This window comes from Gambusia affinis, linkage group LG07 (assembly GCF_019740435.1).
Source record: "Gambusia affinis linkage group LG07, SWU_Gaff_1.0, whole genome shotgun sequence".
Lineage (NCBI taxonomy): Eukaryota > Metazoa > Chordata > Actinopteri > Cyprinodontiformes > Poeciliidae > Gambusia > Gambusia affinis.
Genome location: NC_057874.1, coordinates 23,993,845 through 24,015,309, shown reverse-complemented (window position 1 = coordinate 24,015,309; position 21,465 = coordinate 23,993,845). Strand labels below are relative to the sequence as shown.

The following is a 21,465-nucleotide window of genomic DNA, read 5'->3' as shown; positions in this document are numbered from 1 at the left end:
TTACAACTCAAACTACCCAACAAAAGCAGCAGAGAGCAGGTGAAGGTTGTTCTTCACAGCTCCACTCTGAAGTCTAGCTATCCATTGGCTCTCAGCAAGAAAATGCAATAATATCAGTAGGAAAATGGCAGGAAAATTACTGTTTAGGTGGTGTTAATGTCTTCAAATAAGATATTAAAGTCTTAATATTTTCAAATGTCCTGCCAACTACATTTTCTAACTCCAAAACATAGTAGGCCACTGGATCTCTGCCCTAGTGCTCCAATACCCTGACTTTACAAGTCTTCTGGGAGAAAACACAGTTTTGAATGTCAGCATATTATGTTGATTCTAAGAAAAGTGAGTAAGTAAATAAAAATATCTACAAACTTTACTTTTTTATCTATGCATATTACTCACACAAATAACAGAAAGGATGTTGACACAACTTTGTGTGCCTTGGGAGATGGCATGGTTGAAGAGTCTTACAACTGCTGGTTGGAAGGAAGATTATGATGCTCCTTTGTGCTTTTAAAATGCAACAGGTCACCCGTTCTGCAAAAGTGTAATGCATGGGGTGAGCGACAATGTCCAAGAAGGATGCTATTTTTGCAAGAGTTCTCCTTACTCCCACTACCTGTGATAGATTTAGGGGGTATACTATGGCAGATTGACACCCAAATTCTTATAAGACTTTTATCATCATGTCAGGTCCCTGGAGGCTCAACAGTGTCAGTATAGTGAGTCACCAGTTACTACTAGCTTCTTAATTTTTACTAGATTGATCTGGAGGTGGTTCTGCTGGTACCAGTTCACCTAGTCCTGTGTCCACTCTGCACTGTAAATCATCCTCACTATGAACTATGGCAGAATCATCTGAAGATGGTGAGTCTGTACTATTGGGGGTAGAACTCTACGAGTACCCACTCTGCAAACCAACATGTTGAACACACCGTTTTGCATCCTCGTACTTTGGGACACCAGTGAGGCAGTTTAGTATCCACTGACAGATTATGTTCCACTCCTTAGGAAAATGTACCTGTTTTCAGTGCAGGAGAGGCATCCTCCAATCTGAAGTCAGACTGGCAGACAAATTGGTGGATGTTTTTGCTATCATACTACAAAGAAGGTCTTTCATAGCTCCAGGCTCATATTAAACTTGTGTTCCATAATGCCACAAAGTTGATATGTACAGCACCTCAGGACACTATGCAGATGCCATCTGGACCTGCAGCTTCTCACACCTTGATCTTTACAGCTTGTACCTCTTATTTAGAGCTGTGAAGGAGCGGTTGTGGAGTGGGGCTCTGTGTTTTGGAGATGTAGCATTGTGGGTGACTAAGAGCTGAGAGGTGTGAAAGGTTAAAGCAGACAGATGCTGAAAAGGCAGGGGCTGCAGCAGGGATGGCTGGGCTGGAGAATGGGAAGTTTTCTGATTAGACCTTTTAAAGAACTGATTCAGATCATTCACTCATCTTTCATAACACATGGACATGAAATCAATTTCTGGCTCATTCATTGCTTCATCCTAACAACTACTAGCATAGTCCCCTTACCAGTGAATCCTTGGTAGCTAAGTGTCAAGAGTTTCCCCATCTATCTTACACAGCAAAAGCTCCTCTTCTTGTCACTCTCTGTCATTCTGTTGACCCAAAGAAATGAAAACATCCATAGTTAAGAGTCTCTCTGTTATTAGTATGGTTCACCACATTTCAGTCAGAATCCAGCTGATTTCCCGGCAGTTCCTCTGATGACAGGTAAGCGTCACTAGATCAACCAGCTTGTTTTACACTTCCCATGACGAACAAAATAACAGGCCTGAACCTTATTCTCCCGCTGAAACACCCAGAGTCAGCATGGGTCCTGTGTCTCTTTATCTTCAGCTCATGGGTAACATCGAAGGCTTGTGGGGAATCGGCACAGCTGCGGCACAGAAAGCTAACAGCTGATCCCTGGTATAAACATTGTAGCTGTTCTTGTGGCTCCCTGAACACAAGTGCAGCTGAGAGAAAAATGAAACATGAGATTGTCCAAAAAACCATCAGCTCCGTTGTGGGTCCAAACAAAGGTGGAGAAAAACAAAACACACATACACATAAAAGCTCAGGTCTAATATGGGAGCTGTTTTAGAGACTGCCGGCTCTAACTACACCATAATGAAATTTTTAAAAAGATCCAAACAAGTCTGTGACTGGAATTGGAGACACATACAAATATGTCTAAATACAACAGAATGCCATTATAATTATTTTTTTTAAAAAGAAATTAACTTTCAGAGCATTAATGTTATTTAATTTCTATGTTATGGCCTGCATTTACATATGGACTTCAGAAGCAAGCTCTGTATTACTGGCCTATAGCTGCCAAGATCTGTTGACAATTTCTCACTAAAGGAGAGTAAGCCACAAAAAACATACATTAATGAAGCTTCCTGTTGAGTTGAGTCTCGGGAATAAAATACATATTTTCAGCAATGGTCCACAAATAACAGACATAGCTTAAGATCAATACAAAGCAAACCCCATTAAAGAGTTTGGGAGATATTAACAAGAAGTGACCTGAAGTAAACTTTTCAAAGTTAAATTATAGATGTTTTCTTTCTTTTTCAAAATTCCTTTTGGTGATATTCCTGTTATGTGAGTTGGGGATAGGAGGTGTCAGATAATACAATTTTTTTATGGGAAGGGACTGCAAGAGTGGACCACAGCAATCACCCAGAACAAGAGTCTACGCATAATAATGACAATGATTTGAGACAGCATAGCTTCCTGACTGCTCTCCATGAACACCTAGCAGCACAAATTAATTTACTGCTAAATGATGGAACCCACAAAAAGCTATGTATCCCAGGCAAACAGTCTGATCATGAAGCACCCTCCAAAAAAAGAGCAATGGTATCCAACTAAGGGTGAATCACTTCCTTCTGTGCAACATAGAAATTACTGTCAGACATCAAAGCAGCCAGGTTGAGTGGGCACATGGCTCATTACCTGACTGGAACCCATAACGGAATTGGCAGGAACACCAGAGGTGTCCATCACCTCCAGGGCAGTCACTCAACATTATAAGAACAGAGATTCTACCAAATACATGTGTCCACTTTGACACTTGGCTGTCTTAGTCACCTGCTTAGTCCATTTTTTTTTAGCTTGTATTGTCTTTATCTTTAGTTTTTTCTTTCCCCCATTTCTGCTGACCTAAAATAAGATTCTACTGTAAGTCTAGAGGGAGATTAGAATTACAACCCCCAAATTAGGAGGAACTCAAAGCCTAGACATTCAGAAAAGCTTGTTTTGTCTTAATTTATCCAGCTTTCTCATAACTAGAAGTATTTTCCCTGATCGAGGTTGTGCTGTCCTTTTTAAAGCATTGAGCAGCTATCAAAAGAAATAGCCTTTTCCTAGTTACCTGTGAATTCTACACCAATTCTGCTGTTATTAGAAGAGGAAGAAAAGAAAAGGAAGACGAGAATGTGTGAAAAAGGTGGATGCAGGGACAGACGCACACCAGGAAAGCCAATTTCTCTCTTAAGCATTATTAAGAGGTAATTGAGTAGAGTAGTGAACAAAATCAGAAATTCTGTTTCTGCCATACCTAGTAGTGCTTTGTCCAAACCATTTAAAAAATGCATATAGCGAGAAGGAAAGGGACATATGCAAAATGGGAACAAAGCAAAGACATATCTGACATGTTGAAAAAGTTGAATTTTCTCACTGAGGTGTTACTCAGTTACTCATTCTTAAACATAGCATGTGCAATTTGCCAAAGAAAGAGGGAGAGACAAGGTGTGAAAAGTTTTATTCTTTTCACTTATCTTGATTCTTTAGGTAGTACTTCATGCACACACAACATCAAACATGCCATACTGAGAGCAGTTTCCATTTCTCTCCACTGCCCAGTGACTGACAGCCGCAGTGCAGGTGTGCTGCGCGTCCAGAATAGAGAACGAGCTCACGCGTGTCGGCAGAGGGGACACCAGGAGAACTGGGGGTGTAAGGAGAGTCAAAAGGGGAATAGGACTGAGCGAAAGCAGAGCAAAGTGAGGAGCAAAGGGAGAAGATGACCCAGTGATTTAAGGGGGCAGGTCAGCTGTGACAGTAATGCACAAGAACGGGACAAATGCAGATGTGAGTGTTAGTGGCACTTCACCTTCATCCTCCTGAAACCCAATATGTCGGATAGAAACTCGGATTTGCAGTTGAGAAAACTTAAGGGACACTACATTTATTTCTAAATTTGTAAAATGCTAAAACTGTTGCAACCTCTGTCACTATTTTGTTAGTCTTAACTCATTGTATTATGTCTAACCAAAATCATTGCATGCAGAAAAAAGACAAAGTGAGACAATATTTTGCTTTTGCTATTTACAAAGGTTTATCAATTTTCAGTCAGACAAAAAAGCCTGTACCAGTATATTTACAGGGCAAGGTTCCATCTGAATTAATTCTAAAAGGCTGCAGAAATTAATACAATATTAATACTCAAGCACATTAATTAATACAATATTAATACTCAAGCACAGTTATTTTGGGGTTCATCTCCATGATTGGGAATACAACAAAGCCCGTATTTGAAAGTAACTAATTGGATCTGCTATGATGACTTTGGCTTAAAATAATAAACATGAAAAAACAAATCATGATTTGTTGTATTAATTAGCATTTTTCAACCTGAAGCACAATATGTTTTGTATCCCAACTGTCTCACTGCATACTTGAAAAGATATTTGGAAAAGGTAAAATGAATCTAAGAAAATAATTTCAGTGTATTATTAAAAACAATTACCTGTTGTCGCTGTCCTGTAACAGCCAGATAACCTTCAACCAACACAATAAACAAACCCTTACAAGCTAATAAAGCAATATATAGAACAACAAAAATATATTTTCAATTGAAAAATAGCCTCCAACAAAATAATTTCAAATGAAATCTTATTGATGATGTTACTGTGCATTCCTGACTAAGGTAATAATGACCATCTCCCAACATCGCTGGTACTTTCCTTGTGCATGCCAGTGTAAGATGATGATTATTCTAAGAAATACTCTCTGGCCACAGAAGCTTAACTTAGGACCGGGAAGAAGGATTTTCCCATAACCCTTACAAATCTCACAAGCATACAGCAAGTCCATAAGGCAAAACTCTCTAGAATAAATTTAGGTGAGAATAATATCTTTCCCATGGTGTCTATATTTATAATAAAAACTAGTTAAGAATAAAAATGCAGAAATCTACATCAAATATATTTGAAGAGTGAAGAAAATAAATGATACATCTTTGGACGAGGTTATCAAAGCCAAGCACTTAAAACAGGCATCTCTGATGATTTTGAGTAAGGAAGCCACAATGACAAGATAAAAGTCGTCATATCTTGAAGGAGCACAAAATTTTGACAAGATTATGTCATGCTTATGTTTGTACTTAAATGGTAAGGTTTTACATTTTTTGAGAAAAGTTAAAGATCACAATTTTTACATAGCAACCCCCAATAATTATTTAATTATTTACAGCACTTTACTCTCATTTTCATAATTAATGTAGCATTAGAACAATTAATAAACATATAACACTGATCAAATGTTACCAGAAGAGAAACAGAATTGTGACTAAAAAATACATTTCAGGAATTGAATTTGAGTGCCAAGCTAGTACCATCAAAAATGGTTGGAATGATGCTGAGTAAAGACAATGTGTAACCACAGTTACACATTGTTGTTCGCCTCCAAGTGTGATTGCGTCAACATGTAGGAATGTGAAAAGAAAAAAAAAATAGAAGAAGAAAACAAATTATCAAGCTGTCCCTGGACAAACAAAGATTAGTGGAGGATGCGGGGTGGAGGGTAGTGGAATCAAATTCTACATTTACCACCCCCCAAAAAACATAAAAAGAAAAAATCTTGTATAGAATGACAAATAGAAAACAGAATGTGTTTAATATGCCCATTATGCATTATTTTGTAGGATGTTACAGATGTTGTGGAAAAAGCCTTATAAAGTAATACAATATATGTTAGTATTTCCAGTTTACAAACAGTGAACTGGAAATACTAAGTCAAGCTTTGGTTTCATACACAGCTATTGTTATTGTTTTTATTTTGCTATGCCATATATTTTTGATGAACTCTGCCTGCTGTTTAATTCAAAGGGTGAACTTCTGCGAGCCACATGCACAAAGTCAAACATCCCCTTCTTGCTTTTGGAGGAGGGCAATTACATATTTATATTTGAATGAATAGTAAGTAATTTTTTGTTTACTGTGATTAGCTGCAGATATTTTCTTCACTTTGATAGGCAATCACATCTACATGTTTGACTAAGTGTTCCTTTTTTGCCTTGATTAGCCCTGATTGGTATTAAATGTGAACACCTTTGACAATTACCTTTATGCAATTATTCACTCCTCTGTTCGTTATGTGTAAATTGCACTCAGACTAACACTGTTTCAGTTCAAGCTCAGATATTTTTTCAAACCATGCAAAGCATTGTGGGATGATTTGGGCTCGATGTATCAGATTCAGGATTACAAACATACACTGGCTCGAAAATAGCTGTAGCTCCCACTGACAGGCACTCTCCTTGGTGCTGAAATGTAAAATCTGTATTGCCTAGCAGTCACAATTGTAAGAAGATTCCCTCTAGGCAAATCTAACAGCCAATTGTGTATTATTATGTATGGGAGGGTGAAGCCAACAGCCTTTAAGATGTGATTCATAATCTTTACATTACCACACTAATTAATTTATTCATTTGAAGTAGCAAAATTAACACCCAGGCTCTAATATTTTGGTGTTTTAACAATCTTAGTCAAAAACACTGTAAATAGCAATATTATGAGCCACAAGGATTGCTGCGGTTGACTCCATCAGCAGAAAACAGCTATGTTTTCAATACTTTAGCATTTTGCTTATAATCAGAGGCAGACACAATGGACATAAGAAAAGGGAGCAGCCAGGTAACCTGAGAAGATTGAGTACACTATTAGTGTGTAGAACTGCACAGGATTCCATTAACCTAAGCAGGTTACATAGCTTACTCAAGACCAAGACCCTGAGTACTGAAAAACAAAACATTTTGTCCCCACCAGTGTCCACCAAACATCTCTCTGTGTGTATACTCATCTTTCCACTTTGCTAATCTCACTCGTTTACATACACAACCAACATAAGTGATTGAAGCAAGCATCACTTCTAAAATAACTCCACAAAACTTGATACCCCTGCAAAACAGATTCTCTGAGCATCTGTTCCTATCTCTGCATGGCTACAAACAAACACTCAAATTTGTTTGCTGTCAAAGAACATCGCTTATTTTTTATTTTTTTTTTGTCATTATAAAACAAGCACAACCAAAATGATTTTAACTACCACCCAAGCTTATAAAAATACCCTGCTATTTTATTAACCATATTGCCACGTTTAATAAATTGTACAATTTGGTACAATTTATTAAACATTTTCTGATTGGCTGAAACGTCCGAGAATACAGCTTCTGTATTGCTATATGGTCCTTTGCTTCATATAAAAACAAAATATTCTGCAATCTTTAGTTTGCAGAATCTTTAGTTTATTTTTCTATCTACTAATGTTCTGACAATTGGATGCATTTTATGTGTTTACTACACACTATTGCAGGTAATGTAAAATTACAATTAAAGTTATTCAATTTAGATTTTTACTCAAACACCCTAAATTAATTTTGGTTGTGTTTATATTTATCCAGACAACACAATATTAAAAAGTATTTTGCATTTACTTTTTTTAAAACTGGTAAACGTTAATGTGTCCTACTTCAAATAAAATCTATCCATAAGCATCACACATTCAATGGGGTCAGAATCAACCATGTTCTGTTGTGAAAATGTACACTGTTTGTACAGTTACAGTTCAAAGCAAGCTCTTTCAAAATGGCAATTAAACCACGGAAGAACTCTATTATCCGTAGATTATCCATAGTTTTCTATCTGTGTATAATCTTTGTGCAGTTTTGACAGTTCTACAGATCTTATCAAGAGAAAGCAATTTAACTGTAACTGATGACTGATCAATGCAACATCTTTATACTCTTTCACACAAATATGAATGTTTGAAATATATATATATATATATATATATATATATATATATATATATATATATATATATATATATATATATATATATATATGTGTGTGTATTATAACTGCTTTTGCCTCAGAAATGCTACATAAACTTGTGTATTTTCCTTAGAATCAACAAACTACTCTCACATGCAAATGGTTTGTAAGGAGTCAGAGTGAGACTTGTCTATCTGGATGAGTCAGGCAGTAAGAATGACTTGGGTAAGTATCAGTCTTCTAAGTATGAACGGATTTGTTGCCCTTGCAATGGTAAGTCATCTGCAAATAATACACTCTTTTTAAGCAAAAATGAAAGGTTCCCTTATGAACAGTCTGTTCTTGGAGATGGTTGGCAAAGAAATAAGAAAATCAACAAACATTTAGTTTAACTATAAAATTTGAACTCTATATCTGCTGCATGCCACAGCATGGTCCCCATATCAGGGCCTTTGGTTGCTCCTGCATATGCACCTAAAGTGGATGTTAATGAACTGCTGTCACACGTAGGAGGGTGCCTTTGAGGCACCAGTCAGGATTCTCTCCACGTACTCGTCTGTTTGCAGTGTGGAGGCTGTGATGTGCTGCCTGACTGCAGAGACTCGCTCCTGGGCAGACAGGAGGGGACCAACTCAGTACAGGGGGTTCCTGCTGTGGTACCACTCTCTCACCAGCAGAGAAAAGGCACAACACCAAATGAAGCATGTGGATGTATGTTTCTTAATGTGTGCTACTTTTATTGAAACATATGCTTGCTTAAGTGCATTTGCATTTGTCACCAGGAAACTTGTGTGAAGATGTGTAACTCGCAAACACAGATGCTGGAAGTAATGTTGCACAAAGCTGATTAATTGTCAAATTAGTAGCAAAAGGAAGCAGGAAGAGAAAAAAAGTCTAACTTTTTCATAAACATGTTTATGAATGTGTTGGTGCATTTGTGTTTGTGGAAGAATCTCAGCAGACAGAGTCTGGCCAGTACTGTTCCCTGCAATCTGCCACTATTGCACCCTGGGTAGTGTCAAAATGATTTGAGCACCCGCTGTGCCACCTGTCACCCTGTGCCCCTAGGCTCATGGTGGTCCAACCGTCCAACACCGAGGCCCAACCTCAATTAGATTGCTATCACACAACCAAAATTTTACCCCTTTTGCCTTCAGGATATTCATCTCTCTTGCTCCCCAAATCCCAGGACCATTTCCTTGCATGATTTAAGCCCAGGTCTTGGTCTACATTAGTGTTTTTAATTCCCTGCATGTTTTAGGTGTTCCCCTTCTACTGCACCCAACTTGAATAAGTGGGTGATTAAAAGGCTTCTACAGCACTTGATGACATGCAGGAGCTAGTGGAATCATTTGAATCAGGTGTACTGGAGCAGAGACATGTCTAAAACATGCAGGAGAGTGGACCCTGAGGACCGGAATTGAGAAACCCTGGTCTACATCATCTAAATCTTAAAGACAAATATATAGCAGGCACCTATGCATGAGGTAGGAAATCTCTTTGACAATGTATTTTCTGACAACATTATCGCAAGAGTTCAGCATATAGGTTACCTCTTTAAGGGGAATTTGGGGGCTCTGTTGTAAGCATGACATCTGGCTCCACCAAACATCTGAGTAAGCAGATTGGCCCTGCAGGCCTGGGGTGACAGCCGATGAGGAAACTGGGAGATGTGGGAGAACTGATCTGAGCTGCTACTCTGCTCAAGCTGTCACTTTAACTTGGCTTGGCACAGTTTGATTCTCCCTGGCTCTGAAGCATTAGGCCCTCTACTTTGACTGCCACTGCCCTGCCGGCACCAAGCCAAGTCTTTCATGGAGGGGGTCGCTCATCACTTTCACTCTCTTTCTTCCTCTCCTCGTTCTGCTTATTCTGTCTCTGCGGGGCTTCAGTTTCTTTATCACAATCTTTCTCTTTCTGTCCCCCCCTGCCTGTTTCTTATCCAATTCCCAACAGAAGCCACAAAATTGGATCCATTATAATCTGCCATTATTTGCTATTCCCAGCAGCTCCTGTGTAACACTCTAAGCTACTCATACACTCTCTTCTTGCCATCTTTGTTGTTCTCTAAGTAGGTGTTCAGTCCTTCAGTAATCATGCCACCCACATAAATTCACCTCCATATTTTAAACTTCATGTATGACAGTGAAGCCACTTCAAGAGTCTGTTTGATTACACATGTGAAAGTGAGATAAATGAATACTGCTTCTCTGATTAAACCCATGATCCTCCCTACCGCCAACATTTAAATTCTAAATGCAGAATGACTTTGGTTGTATCAGCGATACTGACAAGGTCAAAGGGAAAAATGTTGTACATTTGCCATTGTTGCTGTACCCACAAGCTTTCAATCCACAAGGTATTTCTGTTTTTACTTCATTGCATTTTGGTTAATTATACAGCTTTCATGGAGTTTGAGGCATAGAGAAAACTACATTTTATAGAGGATATAAAAAAATGTATTTCCACAAAAATGCAGAGACTGTAAAAAAAGAACACAAAGAGAGGTTTAACGCTAAATGACAGAAACACTGTTCTGCAAAATACAGCAGTATATTACAAAACAGTGCAAAAAGAATAAAATAGAAATGTGTTGGTTTACTTTCCCTTCGACATTTAGTATTTACTATCTCTGGATCTGTATGGTTGGATGAATCACTGCACAGGTCACAATACTCCAGTTTACAGTTAATGGAGATTGAAACTAAAGTATATAATGAAATTACTGATTCAGTCACAAACCAAAATTTAACTAACTTAAAAGAAAACCATGCATATCCCTTAACAGAGCTTTTGATTCTTTGACCATCTAAGCCTTAATCTCCCAAAAAAGCAGACAGTAAAGCCCTTATGAACTCTTTCTTTATTAGTGGCTATATAAACTCCCTCACACATTTTAAAGTGTAAACTTAAACTGGGAAACCCTGAGACTGAGAGATCAGTTCCTAACCAGAAAATGTATCATAGATTTTCATCATGAATTGTAGGTAGTCCAAGCTATGCAAAAAGTTCTAGTGAAGCAGAGTGAATCCAATAAATTATACAAACAGAACATTTTGTGACTTTTTTTTATTTATTTATGCACACATTTAAAAAATATATATTCTAGTTAAGCAATTATCCCCTCAAGACAGAGCAAACCGTTCTCATATTTAATTTGCAGAAATGCAAAGGTGTTCCAATGATCCTCGGTAATAGGAGATACCATATGTCACCTCAGTTCCTTTAATGGAAAGTGAGAAAATGATTTTACACAAGCTGTCCTTCTGAATCCAGAAAAAAAAAAAATGTTGTAGAATCCCAAAAAAAAATTAAGCAGCGTTTTTTCTTTCTATAATAGTTAAACATCCAATTCTAAAATATGCAAATACAACATTTTTCTGTTCTACTTCATATTTTATTCAACCTTCATTTTAAAATAATCATCAATAAAGAGACTAAAATTAAAGAAAAATTTAAGTTTCATATTAGGTTACAAAAATTTTAAAAAATAATGATCTGGAGAAAGACCCGGTGTCTCTCCCGTCGACTACTAGAGATAGGCATCAGCACCTCTGGTAATCCCACAAGGAATAAGTGTGTTGAAGAATGAGTGAATGAATGAATGAATGAATGAATGAATGAATGAATGAATGAATGAATGAATGAATGAATGGATGGATGGATGGATGGATGGATGGATGGATGGATGGATGGATGGATGGAAGTTTAACTTGCAGGTTCTAACAGGTTGCCAACTTCCTTTGATTCACTGCTGCATGTTTCTTAATGTTTGTTGTTTTTATTTTCTTGGAAACTATCATTGACTGTTATGAAAGGCACTTCTAAGTAAAATGTGTAATTGTTTTTAAAGTTATGCTCTAACTTAGTAGGACTGTTTTCCCATCATCTATGACCATCCTCCAAAAAGACTGCATAGTGTTGTCACCACTATATTTCACAATGAAGATGGTGGTTACAATGAAGGGTGATTTGGAGGTGTATGTAGGACAAAAAGTGCAATTTTAGCCTCATCTGGCCTAATTCCTTTATTTTTGTACTGCTTTGTGATGGGCCATCACATACAATTCCAATAAAACACACTAAGGTTTGTACTGAAGAAGTCAGAATAGTTTTGGAAGACCCTGTAGTAAGTCAGTATCAACATAGTTATGGATTGAGTGAAATAGTTGAGAGTACTTGAAAACACACACACAAACACACAAAAACTTGCTGAAATGCTTTTTAAGAACACTTGTTTATTTGAATTGGCCTCCAACCTGTGTCATCCACAGAAACAACACAGAGAAAAGGAACAAATATTTAAAGAACCACTGTGCAATTTTGTATGTCAAACTAAATATCATATCTAACTTAAGATCTGTGTTTCACAGACACACCTCTAAGATTGCCCTGAATAATAAACTTTTTTGTGCCTTTGCTGTACTAGATGTGTCGGAATACTGTACATATTAAAAAATTATTAAACTATATTATATTTTATATTCCATGAGATTCTATTTTAAATCTGTGCTATATAAACACAGATTCTTATTTTCACCATTCATTATCATAATGTAATTTTAATGTATTATCTGAAATAAAATAAAACTGGACTATTCCTTTGTTAGTCTGGTATAAATGCCATTAAAATAATATCAAAATGAAAAACCTTCTAGCAAACTACCACAACGGGGACACCATTTTGTGTTGTCTCAAAATTTATTGTCATGTTTTCTTATTCCCAAGCATGCCATTAGCTGCACGTTTCAATTAGAGCTTTACCTTATGTGAAATTCTACTCACTTGTCTGGCCTGCCAGGCACCTGCAGGCGTAAGCGACACTTGTTAGCACACTGGATTTGTTCTTCTTTGATGCGGATAAGCCTCTGCAGAGCCAGACACCAGTCCTGGGACACGGTGGTGTTTAGGTTCTTTGAAAGAAAGACACACATATTTAAAACTGGCTGATTCTAATCTATGGCATGCACGGGTCATCAAGCACACAGCACAAATCATGCACATAAAAACCAAAGGTCCATCCTATAGCAGCTCACAGTCCTAAGGTATGTTTTTTCTTTTCTTTTTTTTTTTTGATAAACCTGCAGTGCATTATTTGAACCAATTTTCTTCAGATAATAAACTGTGCAATCTTGTTCATTCACTCAAATATAACTCTGAATTTATTTCAGTTCTGACATCCATTTTATAGTAAAGCCTGGACCCTCAAGTCAAACAGAATGAAATCAATTTTCTGCAGCAAATGAGCTGTGTAGAAGTATTTTGTCTATTTAATTTTTTTCAACAGACAGTAATATAACTAGGTGGAAAGGAATACCAGCCATTAAGTGCCATACCAGCATCACTTCTCCTGAGAACATTGTGCTCATTAAGCCCGGAGAAGCAAAGGTACAACCATTAGCCAGTGAAACTCGGGTGATTACTGGAGTCTACCTCCCTGGTTGTGTTACTGTATGTAGCATGTAGTGCCCTAAATGTGCTACCAGAAAATTATAAGGAAGGCTACTGATTTGTATAGTAGAGGACGGTGTTGATGGTTTCTTTTGTATCAGAGAGAACATCTCATTCCCACCCTTGTGGTACTATTCTAGTGCAGGGGAGAAAGATGGAAGATTATGTGCTTCTGCAAATTAATCATTTGAAAAAGTAGTTTTATTTTAATAACATCTTAAAAATATTTTCTTTATTTTTTTTCAGGTGAAAAAGCTGAAAAATGTTTCCCTCTCTTTGTAGAATTCCTACCTCTTGGATGTTCAACCTTTAACTGTTTAAGTATCATAATGGGTTCTCTGTTTTTCCTCTTCTAGTTTTGAGAAGTTCCAAAGGTTTTGTAATTCTATGAATCAAACATTTTTAATTTATCATCTTTTGAAACTTGATCACAAATAACATGATGTTAAAAGCACTCTTGGCATAGGTTAAATTAATTCTTCAGCACCAGTCTCTCTGTGAGCGTTTTTCTCAAAGACCAAAAATAGTAGCATACACGTTCTGAACAACCTAGCCTGTGCAGTGATGTGATGCATGTGAACAGAACAAACTATGTTTTGGTGATCTCAACAGTTTCAGCTTAAGCAAAAAACACAATACATCTGAGACTTTTCCATTTGGCTTTCTTTTTTTTCTTTTTGGGAGGAGGGGGGAGAGATTAACTGCAATATGTAGGTTCAAGACGCACCTGGTATATTCCCTGTAGTGTGCCCACAAGCAGAGTAACCTCTTCCACAACTGAAAGGTCATGTTGAAGTTCCTGCAGCTCCTGGTACAACCGTGGAGGGCCCAAGAGAGCTTTACCTGGGAGATGGGCACAACAAAGTTAGGGTATAAGCATCAGATTGCATAATGCAGCACATGCTGAGAGTCACAGTCTCAGTACACAGTAATAAAATGCAACTATTTAGTCAGTTTTATTGAGCCAATAACGACTTCAACTCACAAACAGGTAAATGTTGTTATTCTTATGCTGTAGAGTTCATTTACGTTACGCTTCAAGTTTGATATCAGTTGATTTGCACTAATATTCATTTGTCTAATCAAGTATACCAGTACTTTATAAAGCTTTTCTACTCCAAATTGTTAGTTAATTTGTTCTTTTAAGTTCCAGTATTTAATAGTTTTTGTTAAATATACTTGTCTTGAGCAGATGTCATGTTACTATTATAATAGTGCACAGACACCAAATTAGAGCATGTCTATCAGTTTGCATTTAATGCTATTTTATGAGTAAAGCCACTAAATATACAGCTTGGTCAAAATTGTTGCTGTTTTCTACATTGTGCTGACATGCAGAACACTTGTTAGCAATTATATTAATCATTTGAATGTTGTGATTACAGATGAAGGTTTTGCCTCTGATTACAGAGAAAGGGGATTAATCATTCATAAAAATTTGCATTTTTGTTGGGATTTGAGAATAGCTCAAAAGGTATTGAAAAAAATTATAATTCTCATTGAAGCACAACTTAGGAGACACACCCTGTCACATCAATTAAAAACTTTTGGCACTCTAAAAAGTAGAAATATATGATCCCTTTCTGGTCGCAGTTTCATTAGTTTAAAATATGGAAAAAATATATATGATTAGGAATTACTTGTCAAATATTGTCTGCATTTAAAATGAATCCCTTTGAATAAAGAAACTTGTACATTTATTTTTTTTAAAGAGAGGCACTGTGCATTTTCCAGGCAATTTATAGCACAGTCAAGTAGCTATGTTACTGTTAGTTAATGTAAAAATGCTGTATATCTACATATAATTTAAAAGAAATTTGACTTCCCATTTTGATGTCTTAAAATTGGCGTCGGTCTCTTAAAGGAGCTAATATTCTTTCAGACACTCCACTTTAGCACATCATCATAAACAATGTTTGTCCATTATGCCGTTTACAACCATTCTTAGTAGTGTTGTAAAGCAGCGTTGAGAAGTACTTTGTATGATAAGCTCAACAAATGCACAGTTCCACCACGTGTTTTCTAGTTACTGCTGCCCCTAGTCTGAAGGAGCTGCACCTCTGTGAGGCAGAAGCTCTGATATGCAATAAAGAATTAAGTTATTCATACCACTGAAAATGTTATATCATTTTCACCAATATATGTTTGTCCTCTTAAGACAAAGACATAAATATTAGTATTATACCATTACATATCCACACATTTTACTTGTCCATCCAGTTGTATTTGAATTTTTATTCATTTGTAAGATTAGACCCTACAAGGCCATTTTTACTAGTCTCCAATTTTTCTTTGCATGTAGATTAAAAAGTAAAAGCTCAAGGTCAAATTGTTCCATCAACAGGAAAAGGAAGGCATTGTCTGACAGAACAAATACAGGTGCAGGAGGTGAAGTTGCTTTGGTTCAAAGTCTAGTGGGCACTAATAAAAGAGTTTCAGTGCATAGAAGAATCGATCACCATTATTTGTTGAACTACAGAGAGTGAATTTATGAGTAAAGAAAAAAAAATAGATGGAGAAACTGTTATTTGGGGCTATGATGCCCTTTGCTGGCCAAAGAGAATGCAGGTGCCTCATTAGACGCAAAATTCAGCATCGATTTGAGGTCCGCAGGCTTCAAAGTCTTTCTCTCCCAGTACCAGGAATCAATACCCACGTCTCCTCCTGTCTGCCGTCCCCCGTCCCAGCTCCCCTGGCCCACATTTCTCCGGCAGCAAGCTCTGTGAGAGTTGCCTAATTAAATTCTGCAGGTAGATTTTGCTCCAAAGCAGCCCTTGCACTGTCTCCGCTGCCACATAATAAAGTAGCAGGAGAGGCAAGTAGATTGGCGAGTTTAGTGAGGCGTGCTCATCCGAGGGGACCTGCAGCTGTTTTGCTATTCGCGTGCATAAACGGAGTGAGAGCAGAGCCATAAGAGAGACTATGGGAGAGGGAAATGGGGAAGGGTGGGCTGGTGTTATTCATCTAAAGAGTGCCATTGTAGCTTTGGGGGTTTAATAGGATCTTTGACACTGGCACACAGTGACATCTGTCATCTACGCAAGCAAATCAATAGGTGAGACATCTGAATATAAAGGGGTAGTGCTGTGTGCTGAAAGAACAATGTCAGAGCATTGTCTTCTTCAAAGGGATTGCCTGGACCTTTGTGCAGGTTCCCCTGGTCTTTCCGGGCCTGTTTTTGGCTACAGCCCAAGAGGTGAATGTGCTGAGTTGTAATCCAACATAATCCAGTTGGTGAGGCAGGATATGGTTTATACACTAAGACATGACTATCCTCGCTGGCCATAAGGCACATCATTCACTGGTGTGGAAGGCCTGAGCCCAGAGGAGTCTGTCCTCACACTCATCCACTGTGCCATTGCTGCTAGCTAGTGGCTTTAAAGACAAAGCAGCTTCAATGCTTATGTCAAAAACCTTGTCTGATCTCCAGCCAAACCCTCAGTTACACCACTGATGGAAAAGAAAAAACAGCATTTCTGACAGGGGGTCATACAGGAAGCAGGAATAAAAGCTGTGAAAGGGGGTAAGTCAGTGTAAGAGAATAAACACCTGGAACAACTGGCTTTCAGGGAAAACACATTAACATTGTTTGGCTCTCCATGTGTTGGGGGATACAGACAAGAAGCCCAACAGCAGAATAAAGACACAGGATGATGGAAGGTTTGAGGGAGAAAGACAAACCCGCCTGCAGTCTATTTATTTATTTTTTCTAGAAAGATATGTCTGTGGGGTGGAAGGTGAAAAATGATTTTCACCTTCCATGATTAAGTTACGCTAAGACATGTCAACAAGACACTATGCTGAATTACATCACATGGTATGTAAATACATGGTATTGCACATCCAATTGAAAATTTGGCAACTGGTGAAAATGGCTTTGGGACAGACACAACCCCAAAAGGGTTATAAAAAAGAAAAAAGGAAAAAAGAAGGATTCCAACACCATCCAATATTTTAGAGTTAGAGAAACTTGCAGAAGGCTGCACTGAGAGCTAATCCTAAATGATCCTAAAACCTAGCAGAAAAGCTGTGAGGATATGAGTATAAACTACCTGAACAAAAGACAAGAAAAACTAAATCCAGAGAGAATATAAACCAGCTCTCAAAAGAGTAGGTGCTTACTGAGTGTGACACAAGGAGCACTGAAGAAGGCACCATTAATATTTAAGTCATGGAGCGGCAACTTTACAAAGTGTGCTGCATTACATCCCTATAAGGCTTTGTATCTTCCTTTTCCCATGGCACATTTATCAGCGATCTTGTCAAGCTTGGTACACATCGGAGTATTGTGAGAAGTGGTGGGAGAACTACTGTTTCAACCACAGATTCGTATCTGCCGCTACCGGCTCTCTAATTGGTCCTAGAAAGGCAAGGAATAATCTCGACGGATTGATGACTCCTCTTCAGACATGTTTGTGGTTTATCAGAGACTGAAATGAGACCGTGAGGATGATGCAGCTTGGGGCTCCCTTCCCCAGTATCACTCTCCAAGATAAAACACCGCAGACACACAGGAACAAGTGACCATCATCACTATCCCCCTCACAAACACATCCTCAATCAGAGAGACAAGCAGCATGACTGCATCTCCACCCCTCCATCTCCTCTCTCCACTTGAGAACAGGAACAGATTAGCCTTGCTGACTCAGAGAAAGAGGCTGAGACTAACAGTCAGTTTAAAGTGATGAGATTAACCAGAGGGTGAAGCATAGGGAAATATTGCAGCGGCACAAGTTCACATATTTGTTTTTACCTGAATTACAGGCCCCACTTGGCCTCTTAGTCCCACTCTGCTGAAACAAGGTGTCTTTGCTTTGAGAGTTCTCCTGGCCAACCTCTACTACTTGCACATGCTGAAGGGGGGCGCTCCACTTCATGGTATACTTGGGGCCAACAGGAACAAGGCTGCTAATATCCGGAGGTCCTCTGTAGGAAATAATTACAAAATTAGTTTAAACAGTCAGGAAATTTTAAAACAAAGTGAGGCAACTACCAGAATGACTACTAGGATATTCAGATAAGAAATAAAAAAGGGATTTACACACAATTGATACCAGAAATGTACACACACTGGTAAAAAGAAATAAAAAGACTATTTTCTTTTTTTTTCTGATATAAAATCAGACTAAAAAAATTCTGGTTTTGGTCAGTTAGGATTTTTGAGTTTTTATGTGATGATGGCTTTACAAGCTTCAAATAGGTTAATTCACATTTCATTTGAACTGAGGCACACCTGTGGCCCAGAGATAAAATGCTTGTGGTTTGAAATCTGAGTGTCAACCCCTCAACAACAGAAAAGGGTTTATGAAAAAGTGCTAAAATTGAAAGGACAGTGCCATTATCCTAACAAAGGCCACTTAGCACAGTGGAAGCTTTTACTCAGAAAGTACCATAAAAATTCAGATAAAAGTTTGCAAAAACAATCTTTTATTTTGGATACATGTTGTCTGATGGATGAGACTAATATTGAAGTATATAGTCATTTTGAAAATCATTACACAACAAAGGAGGAGGTTTGTAAGGCCAAGGACACCAACTTGATTGTGAAGTCCAAAGGTGGCAACATTGTGTTTTGTGGATGTTTTTTACTTTGTTGAGTCAGGTATACTGCACAGAATGGAATTCATCATAAGGAAAGAACATTATGTATAAATACCAAAGAAATCAGCAAGTAGGTCAAAACCTAGTCACAAATGGGTCTTTCAAATGAAAGGTTCTATGCATACCGCCAGATTAATTATGAAATAACTTAAGGTCAATGCTTATGACTATCAAAAAGTCTCATTCTCATTAAAAAAAAGTCATTTATGGCAGATCCGTAAAGAAAGGGGCTGAATTCCAACAAATTGTTAGAAGCTTGGGGAAGAGTACCCAAACAACTTAAGTACTGCTTAAAAGCAAGTCAAACAAATACTAACCATCTGACTTTGAAGAAGATGATATTAAATATTTGATTCTATCATTATCATGTCATTATATTTATTCTTTGACTTAGATTGCAGGAAAAATATATTGATATACAGCATTACGCAGTGAATATAAACATCTAGTTAACTTTATATTATCACTTATTGTTTTTTTAAATAGTACCTTTAGTGGAATTCATTTTTATTTGTTATTTACTCTGGATGTGAATTAACATTGCTATCATTTTTGTGAAGTTTCTAATGGGCATACTTTGTAAGCCTCTGCATACTGGTGTTGAAATAAAACATAAAATAATAATATCCTTTGGGGGCTGCACAAGATGGCTTTAAGTAACATCCTTGACAGGGACTTCGCTAAAATAAAAAAATAAAGAAAAAACTTTCCTTGTTTACTACTTGCGTAAGAGACAGGAAGAGAGAGATATGATCAATGGTGCTGACAAGAAAGATAAATTGGAAATAAACTAAAAACGTTTTATGTCAGTAATCTGGGACTCCTCAAGCTGTTGTTAGGGATTCTACCATTTGTTTAATGCTGATAAAGCTCCTGCAACTTCAGATAGTGTTCAAAAGCCCTTGCAGTCTTTTCTCTTTACTGTGTAGTTCGCCAAATTATCTTTGCAAAACCTCAGGCATCACATAGGAGCCCTTTTTAATCAAATATGTATTTCTCCAAAATGTGTACTTTCCTAAGCTCAACTTTAAAAAAATGTTCATCTAATTCTAGATGAACATTTCTAGACATTACCTCACATTAGCAAACTATTTCTGAATTTATTCAATATGCTCAATAACAAGGACTTACTTGACATTTATGTTGGCACAGATGAGCACATCATCAAAAAGGAAGACCTTCCTCTCCTTCGACTTCAGTACTTGTCCCCGCTCACCATACACAGTCTCAATAAGTGTTTCACAAAGGACCAGTGACCTCTGCTCTGAGTTCAGTTGCTGAAAGGGACACAACAATCAGATCAAAGGCAGATGAGACAGTATCACAAAGCTCCAATCCTCTGGAGCACAGTGCCTAGAGGACAGAAAAGTCAAAAGAAACCATATCTCATCTGGGATTAGAAACACATTCATTGTGCTGAAGGTCACAGAACATGCATGCATGCATATGCACAGTTACATGTCAACAGCACTGTTCATTCAGTAAACCTTGTTTAAAAAAAGATTGCACGTTTCCCTTGAAAGACTTTCCCGTAATGTATTTGCACAGTAGTTTAGAAAAAACCTAAGACAAATTTACATCTTATGAGCTTCTCAATTTGTTTGAAATGCTTGCAATTTTCTAAATAAGTGCTTACAAAACACCCTTTGGAACATTTTTAAAAATTATTTTGTATATGGCATTTTGTCAACTTAAGTACAAACACAGTCAGAAATCACATTGGCTTATGAGCACTGGGACACAATCCTTTCTGCCACAATAACAGAACTACTACAAAAACATATAAATACAGGCAAAGTTTGTTGCATGAGTAAATTCATTCATAAATTTACTTAGAACATTTTATAACAGATGCAGTTATTGAAAACTGCACATACTATTTACGTCACCCACACATATGTTAAGCAAAGAAGAACAGCTAAAGGCTTTTTTAATCACTTTGGTTCAACTTTGCTTTGAAGTTGAACCAAAGCAAAGGTTTGGTCAGATCAGATTAGAGGGATGAAGTTATAAAAGCCATTCACACTTAAGATAACTCAAGGTGTCTTAGGAGAAAACAAAAGGTATGGAAGTTTAAAAGATGCTTAACAATAATTACTATGATTTTAGTAAAAAACCAAGAGATGTTTAAAAAATGATGGAAAAATGCTAAAACAACATTTTACAGTTTAGTTGCAGTAAACAAAGCAGGGATTTAAAAGTTCCAGCAGTTTCACCGGGTCTCAGGCATGAGGAAAAATAAATCCTGCTTTACCTTTTAAAGTTCTTGTCCTGAAAGTAATAACAACCGGATAAATCTACATGATATATACATTACAAGGAACTCTATCCACTGCATAATG

General features: G+C 37.3%; 1 protein-coding gene across 4 annotated transcripts in view; it reads right to left on the bottom strand.

The window, feature by feature from the left end:
• arhgef10la (Rho guanine nucleotide exchange factor (GEF) 10-like a) overlaps window positions 1–21,465 on the bottom strand; it is a 122,350-nt gene that overhangs the window by 55,424 nt on the left and 45,461 nt on the right. For all 4 annotated transcript variants that reach the window (XM_044122199.1, XM_044122200.1, XM_044122201.1 and 1 more), the window contains 4 exons: window positions 20,255–20,400; window positions 18,276–18,448; window positions 14,250–14,365; window positions 12,857–12,984 (listed from right to left, as the gene is read on the bottom strand). In XM_044122199.1, coding sequence (XP_043978134.1) covers window positions 12,857–12,984; window positions 14,250–14,365; window positions 18,276–18,448; window positions 20,255–20,400 — 563 coding nt within the window. The remainder of the gene's footprint in view (window positions 1–12,856; window positions 12,985–14,249; window positions 14,366–18,275; window positions 18,449–20,254; window positions 20,401–21,465) is intronic.